The sequence below is a fragment of the Bos indicus x Bos taurus genome, chromosome 16 (assembly GCF_003369695.1).
Source record: "Bos indicus x Bos taurus breed Angus x Brahman F1 hybrid chromosome 16, Bos_hybrid_MaternalHap_v2.0, whole genome shotgun sequence".
NCBI classification, from domain to species: Eukaryota; Metazoa; Chordata; class Mammalia; order Artiodactyla; family Bovidae; genus Bos; species Bos indicus x Bos taurus.
Window position 1 is genome coordinate 56,475,584 of NC_040091.1, and position 12,593 is coordinate 56,488,176.

Genomic DNA, 12,593 nt, shown 5'->3' on the forward strand with positions numbered 1-12,593 from the left:
AACATCTAACAAGTACTATCATCTTCTCCAAAGTTGCAAGCTACCTATTCTTTTCCCCTTCAATCAAAGCCATTTCCAAGCAGACAGACTCATGATTTGGCATGCTCTCTAAGGCTTAGTACAACTCTATATTTCCATGTTATAGTTACAGTCTGCTATAGCCTAAAAATGGAGATGTATAAAATAGCTTACCTTAATTGTACCCTGACTGTTAGCAGCAATCAGCACATTGGACTCCTGGAAAAGAACAAGAACTTTTAGAGTACAGAGAAGATTTCCTGCAGGGCAGCCCAGGAGAATAATTTCCTCTTCATCCTTCTTTCTTTCACTATACCCAAAGACACCAATACAATCTAAACTGGAGAACCAACTTTAACATGTTTTTAACTATGAATTATAAAATCAAAATCCCATATTGTGAGGATTAGATTTAATAAAAAAAAAAATACAGTTGGAAGCAGCATAGGAAACTTTCAAATGTAAAGAAAAATAAAAGAGAAACAGACTGTCACTAGGAGGAAAGCCAAGAGAAACAAAGACTGAAACAAAGCACAAATAATAACTTGAGAAAAACAAAGTACACGATTCTTTTCATAGACAACTTCCCCTTCATTCATTTTATCCTTAAGAAACCAGTAATTGGTATACATCTCTATGTACAGCTATTTGCTATTAGGAAAACAAAATAAAACAGAATGTGAATATTCATCTGGAGACAGATGGCTGTCTTTCTTTTCAACTATTCTATCACTCACTATATGCATTTTAAAAACCTTGGTGATTGCTTCAAACAGAATGCATGTGGCAACATATTGTTTAAATATTCTAAGCCTTAAGAAAAAACTATTTCTCTGGAAAGCAGAAAGGATGGAAAAGGAAATAGACACGACTGGGTTTACCAGAGAGAATCTCACTGAGTAGGAAGAGCTGGGACATGCCTTCTGTTGTAAAGAGTCTAATAGGCTTTGAGCTTTGGAGTGTATACAGGTCTTTTTGTTTTTCAGAGCAGGCAGTCAGAAGGAAGTAAACAGATTCAAAACTGCCATAGAGACCATTTGACTGATGTGAAGTCCAAGTCCAAATAATAGCTCTCAGAAACAGATAAAGTGGTCAAACGTCACTGAAGGATGGGATCTGCCTGAATATCCTACAGGTTTCATCAGAAAGTGATGAAAAGAAAGAACACTTTTGATTTGTATTCTGGGAAAGTTACTGCAACCAATCTTGAGTTAAACCTTAGTTTCTTTGATGCAAAGCATCTGTGCTCTACCAACATCTCTATTTCTATCATTTAACTTTCTCCTGGCTTGCAAGTAAAGTTACCTTTGAAAACTGTTCACCTGGTTGCTACTGGTATAGGAGGAAAAAAATCATCTCTTCCGCTAATCCCAAATTTGGGGATCAGACTATTTCTTGGATGCAGTCAGTGGTGACAGCATCAATGGTCAGCAGTATCAGGAAGGAATAGAGAGGACTTCCCTTGGATAGGAATCTGCCTGCCAGTGCAGGGGACGTGGGTTCAATGCCCGGTCCAGGAAGATTTCACATACCTCGGAGCAACTAAGCCCATGAGCCACAACTCCTGAGCCCACATGCTGCCACTCCTGCACTCTGTGCACCTAGGGCCTGCGTTCCACAACAAGAGGAGCCACGGCAATGAGAAGCCACGGCACGACCACCAGAGCATAGTCCCCACTGCCGTAACTAGAGAAGGCCCGAGCAGCGGTGAAGACCCAGCGCAGCCAAAAATAAACAAATAAGACATAAAAAGGAAGGACTGAAGCCATGCTTTTTCTGCAAGTGGGCACGGGCATTGCTGATGACAGGGTTTGGAACACAGAACCCTCAAATATGGCACATTGGCATATTGGATATTTCAAGCTAAAGGATTTCAAGAAAATGGCAGAAGCAGGAAGGCTACTCTGCACTTCCACACCTCCTTCCCTTCTCCCCTAAAACAAAATTCTCATGTGGGAAGTGTCCTCCCTATACCAAGGAAAGGAACATCCTTATCTCCAACAACAAAGGAATGCTAAGAACAATCAGAGTTTCCTGCGGCTTACTACTCCTGAGTACAATTACCTCATACTCCCTAACCTATCACATTGCTTCATGACCCCTCACTCTTCAAAAAAACACAGCAGAGAATACACAGGTCTACTTCCCTGGGTCTTCATTTCCTTATGGAGGCTTTCATGTCATGTAAAACATATTAAATAAATCTATATGCTTTCCCCCTGTTAACTTGTCTGTCAGCATTTACAGACCCAGTTTAGGACCCTAAGAGAGTAATGAAAAACCTTTTCTTCCCTGTTGTTCAATTGCTAAGTGGTGTCTGACTCTTTATGACCCCATGGACTGCTGCACGCCAGGCTTCCCTGTCCTTCATTATCTCCTGGAGTTTGCTCAAATTCATGTCCACTGAGTCGGTGATGCTATCTAACCATCTCATCCTCTGTCACCCCCTTCTCCTCCTGCCCTCAATCTTTCTCAGCATCAGGGTCTTTTCCAATGAATTGGCTCTTCACATCAGGTGGCCAAAGGACTGGAGCTTGGGCTTATTTCCTAGCTGAGCATTTCCCTTAAATCAGCACATAAGAGTTGGACCATAAAGAAAGCCGAGTGCTGAAGAATTGATGCTTTTGAACTGTGGTGTTGGAGAAGACTCTTGAGAGTCCCTTGGACTGCAAGGAGATCCAACCAGTCAATCCTAAAGGAAATCAGTCCTGAGTATTCATTGGAAGGACTGATGCTGAAGCTCCAATCATTTAGTCACCTGATGCGAAGAACTGACTCATTGGAAAAGACCCTGAGGCTGGGAAAGATTGAAAACAGGAAGAGAAGAGGACAACAGAGAATGAGGTGGTTGAATGGCATCACCAAATCAATGGACATGAGTTTGAGCAAGCTCTAGGAGTTGGTGATGGACAGGGAAGCCTGGCGTGCTGCAGTCCATGGGGTGACAAAGAGTCAGACATGACTGAGTGACTGAACTGAACTGAACAGCACATATATTCTTGAAAACAGTAACATAGGAAAATAGCATTCACTATCAGAATTATTTCAATATCCACTTTGGGGAATTATCGGCTATCACTGGGACTGAACATGCACAGAGTTAATACATCCATATGGGGGGCGGTGGTTGCGATAGGGGGTATTCCCAAATCCCTCTTATTTATCTACTCTTTTAGTAAACTAAGTTCAGAAATTGGTTGGAGTGAGTTTTAGGCATCTTTAGGGAATACAATAAGTCACTGTGAGCTTCTCAAGAGGCGGAATTTCTGTATGTGCAGCAGAAAACAACAAAAAGAGGCACTGTAGTATAATGTGATTTCTTCCTAGCAAGAACTTTAAACAAGCTGCTTAAAGCTAGATGCGGCAGTCACCAAGAATTGCTCATAACATCAGGATAATGAAAAATTTATGGCCCAAAGCTACCTCTCTTTCTGCCATTTTGGTTCGAGTCATCTTTCAATACAGAAGAAAGTAGAAAAACCTGGTGGAGATGAAGACTCATCCTGAGGGAAATCCACCTCCGCCAATTACAGAGATTATTAATTATACAACATAAATTTGTAATTCTTCAAAGGCTGGAAGAACCTCTGAAAAAACATGGTATATTACCATACAGTATGAAATTGTATGCTCAATATAAGAAAGTTAACTTGAAACACTTTTTCCTGTGGAGACAGATGAAATATCTCATTTACAAATAAGCTAACACAGAGAGTGACTGCCCAGTTGCAACTGTCTTTCAGGACTAGTATATAGGTAACTGAGTCCTAAGAACTTTTAGAAACACTCAAAACTATTAAACATGACAAAAAATAAAAGAAAAATAATAGGTTCACTTCTCAGTATGCCCCTCCCTCCAAAGCAAACAAATGTATTAAAAAGGGATTTAGGATTAAACTGCGGAGAAGGCAATGGCAACCCACTCCAGTACTCTTGCCTGGCAAATCCCATGGACAGAGGAGCCTGGTAGGCTGTAGTCCATGGGGTCGCTGGGAGTCGGACACGACTGAGCGACTTCACTTTCACTTTTCACTTTCATGCATTGGAGAAGGAAATGGCAACCCACTCCAGTATTCTTGCCTGGAGAATCCCAGGGACGGGTAGCCTGGTGGGCTGCTGTCTCGGGTCGCACAGAGTCAGACACGACTGAAGCGACTTAGCAGCAGCAGCAGGAGTAAACTGTCTTTTAGAAAGGCAGATAATAGCTTAAGATAAATGAATTTTTACATGCAAAAGAAAAATAAAACCAGGTATTTTACTTCAGCGTAGAGGTACAGAGGTGATAAGTACAAGGTTATTACTTAGCTTCTGAGTAATTCTTGTTTGCATTTTGAATGACTAGTAATTCTTGGCTGTAGCCTACCAGAGCGCTAATGTAAATAAATAAGTTCTGGCTCAATGTGTTGTTTTTACTCGCTAAATAAAATAAAAATGCCAGTCAGTAGTTCTCATTATTTTCTCCCTCTTAAAAACTGGCAGTTTTCCTATAAAGACTTCCTCAAGGTTAAGATAATAACGCTTCTACTATTTTCTTCTTAAGATAAAGAGATTAAAAAAGACAATGGAAAAATCAGCAGCAAGTCTTTTACAAAAGTAGAAGACAAATACATAAGCATATACCAACTTACTGAGAAAGCCGGAGATAGATACCACAGTAACTTACACTGCAACAAAACTAGCATCCACTGGAACTGTTTCTTCTTGGCCAGCTTGCCTACGAAAGAGCTACTAGCTACTACATTAAAATCCTGAGCAATTGAGAATTGACAATTACTTATTTAGCTTGAAACTGGAGGATATAGTCCTAGAGATAGTCATAATTGATTTTAAATGTGAAGTTGCTTACTAGATATATAAATATGTGATTAAGAAACTTCTATTTCTGGCTGGTAACAGAATAAATGGAAGGGATTTGCCCTCCTACCTTAAACAGGCAGAAAACTGAACAAAATATAAAAGACAGCACTGGACAACAGGCAGAACAGGACTGTGATTACAAGAGGAAAAACGAAAAAGGTCATCCTCCAGTCACCTCAGCTTTCTGCCTGGAGGCCATTTCTGGACCACAGAGCAAGGGAGGGGGATCCAAATAGAACAGAGAGGAATCTGAGAAGACCACAGCAGAGTAAGGTGAGGAGACAGAGGTGTAAGCATGGGGTATCTGTGAACAGCTGGAATTTGTAGGGCACAGTACCACAGAGGAGAAAGCTACTTAAAAGTACAGTTCCAGGAATCTGTATTGGGTGCCCTTGATTGTACATCAGAATGTGAGCACTGTGTGCTCACAGGGTGAAACTACACAAAGCCAGAAAAATAACAATGGAAAGCGAAAGTACAACTACTGAGAATATGCTAGAATTCACACAGGGTTAGATGTCGGAGTTTAGACAAACCAGAGTGAAGACAACATTCAATGCCCCCACTTAATAGAGTCCTCAGAGGGTCAGGCCTTATCAGTAGGGCTAACCTAGCCTTAAAACAAATGTTCCTCTAGACCAGAGATTAGCAAACTGACCCTATGGACTAAATCCAGCCCAAAGTGCCTGCGTTTTAAGCTTCACTTTTAGTAGAACCCAGCCGTAGGCATCAGTTTACAGTTGACTCTGGTTCCACATCTGAGGATTTAACCAACAGTGGATCAGAAATATTTTTGGGAAAAAAAATCTAGATAGATCCAAAATGCTAAACTGAATTTGCTATTTGTGGCATCATTTGATTTACAAGTATTTACAAAGCATTTACATTGAATTAGATACTATAAATGATACAGAGATGACAAAGTATACAGGAGGACGTGCTAGATTACATGTAAATACTATGCCATTTTATACAAAGACTTGAGTGTCTATGGATTTTGGTATCTGTTGGAGGTCTTGGAAGCAGTCCCCTGTGAATACCAAGGACTGTAGGTAAGTACTGTCTATAGCTGTTCTGGCACTACAGTAGCAGAATTGAGGAAGTGCAACAGAGACCATATGGCCTGTAAAGGCTAGAATCTTTGTGATGTGGTCCTTTAAGAAAGAGTTTTGCTAACTGCTACTTTAGTTATCCTGCTGCTGCTGCTGCTGCTAAGTCGCTTCAGTCATGTCTGACTCTGTGCGACCCCATAGACGGCAGCCCACCAGGCACCCCTGTCCCTGGGATTCTCAAGGCAAGAACACTGGAGTGGGTTGCCATTTCCTTCTCCAATGCATGAAAGTGAAAGTGAAGTCGCTCAGTCGTGTCTGCGACCCCACGGACTGCAGCCTACCAGGCTCCTCCATCCATGGGATTTTCCAGGCAAGGGTACTGGAGTGGGGTGCCATTGCCTTCTCCGTTATCCTAATAAAGTTTAAAAACCAAGTGTCAAAAGAATCAACTTTGTCTCCAAAAACTCAACTTTCTGTCAAAACAAACTTCAATACTCTTAAAAGAATTAAACAAAATCTAGACACTCAACAATAAAGCATTCACAATATATAGCATTTCAGAGGCAAAAATAGTCAGGAAAAAATTTCAATGAGTAGAACCAGATGTAGAAATGAAAATATAATAGAAGTAACAAATGAAGACTTTAAAGTAAGTATAATTATATTCAAATATTTAAAGGAAACAATGGTCTTAATGACAAAAGAAATGAAAGATATAATATAAAAATCAAATGGAATTTCTTCACTTGAAAAGGATAGTATCTGAAATGAAAAATTAATTGGATGGGCATAACAATAGATAAGACAGTGAAGATTAAAGTAACAATAAATGTGGCAACACAGGAAAAAAGAATCAAAACTGACACAAAGGCTGGAAAGAAAGAAAGAAAAAAATATTAGTATTTACGTAAACCATAGGACAATATGCAATCTAATAAAAGTGTAATTGGAGTTTCAAACAAAGGAGAAGGGACTGAAAAGGTATATGATGATATAAAACTAAAATTTTTCCAAATGTGAAAACCCATAATCTTGGAAGCTTAATATTCAAGTAGAAAAAGGCACAACACTAATATATTAAGATACATCATAAACTACTAAAAATGAGTAAGAAAATCTTGAAAACTGCCAGAGGAAAAAAAGGACATGTTGTATAAAATAAACAGAGTAGGAGAAGGCAATGGCACCCCACTCCAGTACTCTTGCCTGGAAAATCCCATGGACGGAGGGGCCTGGTGGGCTGCAGTCCATGGGGTCGCACAGAGTCAGACACGACTGAAGTGACTTAGCAGCAGTAGCAGCAGCAGAGAGATCAGAAAGGGGAGTGTCCACATCCTATCAAGATTCACACAGATCCCTTGGAGCCTCTTCCTCATATTAAAATGATGACAGCATTCTGACTCGTGTGAGGTGTGACAGCTCATCGTAGTTTTGATTTGCATTTCTCTAATAATGAGCAATGTTGAGCATCTTCTCATGTGTTTGTTAGCCATCTGTATGTCTTCTTTGGAGAAATGTCTGTTTAGGTCTTTTTCCCACTTTTTGATTGGGTTGTTTCTTTTTCTGGCATTGAGTTGTATGAGCTGCTTGTATATACTGGAAACTAATCCTCTGTCAGTTGTTTCATTTGCTGTTATTTTCTCCCATTCTGAAGGCTGTATTTTCACCTTGTTTATAGTTTCCTTTGCTGTGAAAAAGCATTTAAGTTTAATCAGGTCCCACCTGTTTACTTTGTTTTTATTTCCATTACTCTAGGAGGTGGGTCATAGAGGGTCTTGCTTTGATTTATGTCATCAAGTGTTCTGCCTATGTTTTCCTCAAAGAGTTTTATAGTTTCTGGTCTTACATTCAGGTCTTAAATCCATTTCTAGTTTATCTTTGTGTATAGTGTTAGGAAGGGGTCTAATTTCATTCTTTTATATGTAGCTGTCCAGTTTTCCCAGCACCATTTATTGAAGAGGCTGTCTTTGCTCCATTGTATATTCTTGCCTCCTTTGTCAAAAATAAGGTACCCATAAGTGCATGGGTTTATTTCTGGGCTTTCTATCTTGTTCCACTGGTCTATATTTCTGTTTTTGTGCCAGTACCACGTCTTGATGACTGTAGCTTTGTAGTAAAATCTGAAGTCAGGAAGGTTGATTCCTCCAGCTCCATTCTTCTTTTTCAAGACTGCTTTGGCTATTCAGGGTCTTTTGTGTTTCCATAAGAATGGACACTGGTCAGAATGGCCATTAATAAAAAGTTTACAAACAATAAATGCTGGAGATGGTGTGGAGAAAAGGGAACACTCTTGCACTGTTGCTAGGAATGTAAATTGATACAGCTACTGTGGAAGATGGTACGGCGATTCCTTAAAAAAAACTAGGAATAAAGCCACCATAAGGCCCAGCAATCCCACTCCTAGGCATATATCCCAAGGAAACCAAAATTGAAAAAGACACACGTATCCCATTGTTCACTGCAGCACTATTTACAAAAGCTAGAACATGGAAGCAACCTAGATGTCCATCGACAGATGAATGGATAAAGAAATTGTGGTACATATACACAATGGAATATTACTTAGCCATAAAAGGGAATGCATTTGAGTCAGTTCTGATGAGGTGGATGAACCTAGGACCTATTATACAGAGTGAAGTGAGTCAGAATGAGAAAGATAAATACTGTATTCTAATGAAAATATACAGACTCTAGAAAAATGGTACTGAAGAATTTATTTACAGGACAGCAATGAAGAAACTGTGTGGGTCACAATAAACTGTGCAAAATTCTGAAAGAGATGGGAATACAAGACCACCTGACCTGCCTCTTGAGAAATCTGTATGCAGGTCAGGAAGCAACAGTTAGAACAGACATGGAACAACAGAGTGGTTGCAAATAGGAAAAGGAGTATGTCAAGGCTGTATATGGTCACCCTGCTTATTTAACTTATATGCAGAGGACATCATGAGAAACACTGGGCTGGAAGAAGCACAAGCTGGAATCAAGATTGCCGGGAGAAATATCAATAACCTCAGATATGCAGATGACACCACTGTTATGGCAGAAAGTGAAGAGGAACTAAAAAGCCTCTTGATGAAAGTGAAAGAGGAGAGGGAAGAAGTTGGCTTAAAGCTCAACATTCAGAAAACAAAGATCATGGCATCCGGTCCCATCACTTCATGGCAAATAGATGGGGAAACAGTGAAAATAAATAAACAGACTTTATTTTGGGGGGCTCCAAAATCACTGCAGATGGTAACTGCAGCCATGAAATTAAAAGACACTTAATCCTTGGAAGGAAAGTTATGACCAACCTAGATAGCATATTCAAAAGCAGAGATATTATATTACTTTGCCAACAAAGGTCCGTCTAGTCAAGGCTATGGTTTTTCCTGTGGTCATGTATGGATGTGAGAGTTGGACTGTGAAGAAAGCTGGGCGCCGAAGAATTGATGCTTTTGAACTGTGGTGTTGGAGAAGACTCTTGAGAGTCCCTTGGACTGCAAGGAGATCCAACCAGTCCATTCTGAAGGAGATCAGTCCTGGGGGTTCATTGGAAGGACTGATGCTAAAGCTGAAACTCCAATACTTTGGCCACCTCATGCGAAGAGTTGACTCATTGGAAAAGACTCTGATGCTGGGAGGGATTGGGGGCAGGAGGAGAAGGGGACGACAGAGGATGAGATGACTGGATGGCATCACTGACTCGATGGACATGAGTTTGAGTGAACTCTGGGAGTTAGTGATGGACAGGGAGGCCTAGCGTGCTTCAATTTATGGGGTCGGAAAGAGTCAGACACGACTGACTGAACTGAACTGAACTGAATGAAGAAACAGACATAGAGAATAGACTTATGGACATCAGGAGAGGGGAGGAAAGGGTGAGATGTATGAAAAGAGTAACATGGAAACTTACATTACCATATGTAAAATAGACAGCCAACGGGAATTTGCTGTATGGCTCAGGAAACTCAAACAGGGGCTCTGTATCATCCAGAGGGGTGGGATGGGGTGGGAGATGGGAGGGAGGTTCGAAAGGTGGGGACATATGTATACCTATGGCTGATTCATGTTGAGGTTTGGCAGAAAACAACAAAATTCTGTACAGCAATTATCCTTCAATAAAAAAATAAATTAAAAAAAAAAAGAATGACGACAGCAAAGCCACAGGAAGACACCCTCTTCTTCCCTGGTAAGAGCTCAGCCAATGAGAGACAGGCACAACTCAGCTAAGAAAAAGTCATGGACTCTTGTCTACTGCAGCTCTCTCAGCTTCCTCTCCCCTCTCCAAGAGTTCTCCTCTCCATTTTGCTGGACACTTGCACATGACTCAACATAGCTGCAGACGCTAAATTGCAATTCTTTGATGATCCTGAAAAACTCATTTTTGCTGGAGAAATAGCTGTTTTATGTTAACAATTACATATAGAAGAACAAGGGCACCAACTGTCATCAGAGGTAATTTAAGCCAATAAGACATAGCTTTTTTAAGAGGATGAGGAAAAAACCTATCAACCTAGAAATATTATATAAAAAGAAAGATATTTTGACAACAACTAAAGCTAAGGGAGCAGCATAGATGCACTGTAAAAACTGTTTCAGGAAGTTCTTATAAAACATGAAACCTTAAATCTAAACAAAATGATGGAGAGTGCTAGAAATGATCGATATGTGATAAACATAAAAGATGTTTGCTTTCTTGTTTTTTAATTTTAACAGATAATCACCAATTAAAGCATAAATAATAACAATATATTATGCTATTAAAAATAGAAGCAACATGTCAGCAAAAGTACACAGGATAAAAGGGGTAAAAAACAGAAGTACACTGGAATGGTTTTCTGTAATATAAGTGGTATATCTGATGACAGATTGCGGTAAGTTAAACATGAATATTGTAAACCTTAGAGAAACCACTAGAAAAGGAAAAGAAACAGTACAGCTAATAAACTTCTAAAGGAGATAAAATGAATTATAAAATATTCAATTAAAAAATGAGAAACATGGGCACAAAGAACAGATAGGCCAAACAGACAACAAATAGCAAGATGGTAGACAATACCTAACTAGACTGGCAAGTAAATGCAGATGGTTTAAATACTACAATTAAAAGGCAGAGATGATAAGACTTGATAAAAGAGCGAGTTTATGTTGCCCACAAGAAACACACTTTAAAGAAAAACAGATATTTTTAAAAAGAGAAAAAATATACCATGTAAACATTAATCATAAGAAAGTCGGGATGGTTCTACTAATATCAGAAGTAGACTTCTGGGAATTTCCTGGTGGTTCAGCGGTTAGAATTCAGTGCTTTCATTGCCATGGCCCACGTTCAACCCCTGGTCAGGGAACTAAGATCCTGCAAGTCACAATGCACAGCCAAAAGGAGAGGGAAAAAAAACAACCAAGCAAAAAACGCATAGAAAGTAGACTTCAGGACACGAATATGACCAGGAATTAGAGAAACATTCTATAATTAAATAAGAGTCCATTAAAAAAACCCTCAATATGACATATAAATAAAACGCAGCTTCAAGACATATGAAGCAAAAACGGATAGAACCAAATTGAAACGGGTAGCTCCACACTGGCGTGTGCAGATTTCAACACTCATCTGTCAATAATTCAAAGAGCAAGGAGATGGAAAATAAAAAAATATATAAAAGACTTGAATAATACTATCAGAAACAAATTGAACAAATTAATATTTACATAAAATCTTAAATGGTAAAAATACACATTCTTAAGCTACCTAAAAAGTATATACCAAGACAGACCATGAGCCCAGACTATTAAACATATCTCGGCTCATTTAAAAGAATGAAACCATATAAGTGTGGACTCTGACCAAACAGACCTAAAGCAGAAATCAGTAACAAGAGACACCTGGAATATTTGGAGATTTTTAAACACTCTTATATGACATAGGGATCAAAAAAGAAATCACAAGGAAATAAGAAGCAATATACTGAAAGATACTGAGAAAACAATATGTTAAAATTTGTGTAATACACTTAAGGGCTTCCCTGGTGGCTCAGTGGTAAAGAACCTGCCCACAGTGCAGGAAACGCAGGTTCAATCCCTGGATCAGGAAGATCCCCTGGAGAAGGAAACAGCAACTCGCTCCAGTATTCTTGACTTAGCGACCAAACAATAACAAATACACCTAAAACAGTGCTTACATAGAATTATATCTCTTTATCCTTGTATTGGTAAAGCAGAAAGTTTAATATAAATGATGTAACAGCTTTTGGCTTAAGAAGCTAGGAAAAAAGCAAATTACATACAACAGAAGTATAAATATGGTAGTAATAAAAAGCAGAAACCAAATAAAATAAAAAGACAAAAATGGGCAAAAATTATTAAAAACAAAAGTTCTGGAAATAAAATTGAAAAATTTCTCCAAAAGGAGAGAAAGGGTAAGGTAATAATATCTGGAATGAGGGGATATCACTGGATATCCTACCGATATTTAAAGAAAAAGACAGTATGAGTAGAAAAAACTTAATGCTAATAAAGTTGACACACAATAAAATAAATGAATTACATGAAAGACAATTCAATTCCAAAATATGACAGAAGACCAAGTCAGAAAACAGAGGAGGAAGGAACACTTCCAAATTCAGTTTGAGTCAAACAAAGCAAAAGATATTATTAAAAAATTACAGACCGATTATCTTTATA

The 12,593-nt window shown here is 39.0% G+C and overlaps 1 protein-coding gene across 3 annotated transcripts in view; it reads right to left on the reverse strand.

The window, feature by feature from the left end:
* COP1 (COP1, E3 ubiquitin ligase) overlaps positions 1–12,593 on the reverse strand; it is a 226,045-nt gene that overhangs the window by 3,450 nt on the left and 210,002 nt on the right. For all 3 annotated transcript variants that reach the window (XM_027565409.1, XM_027565410.1, XM_027565408.1), the window contains one exon: positions 193–237. In XM_027565409.1, coding sequence (XP_027421210.1) covers positions 193–237 — 45 coding nt within the window. The remainder of the gene's footprint in view (positions 1–192; positions 238–12,593) is intronic.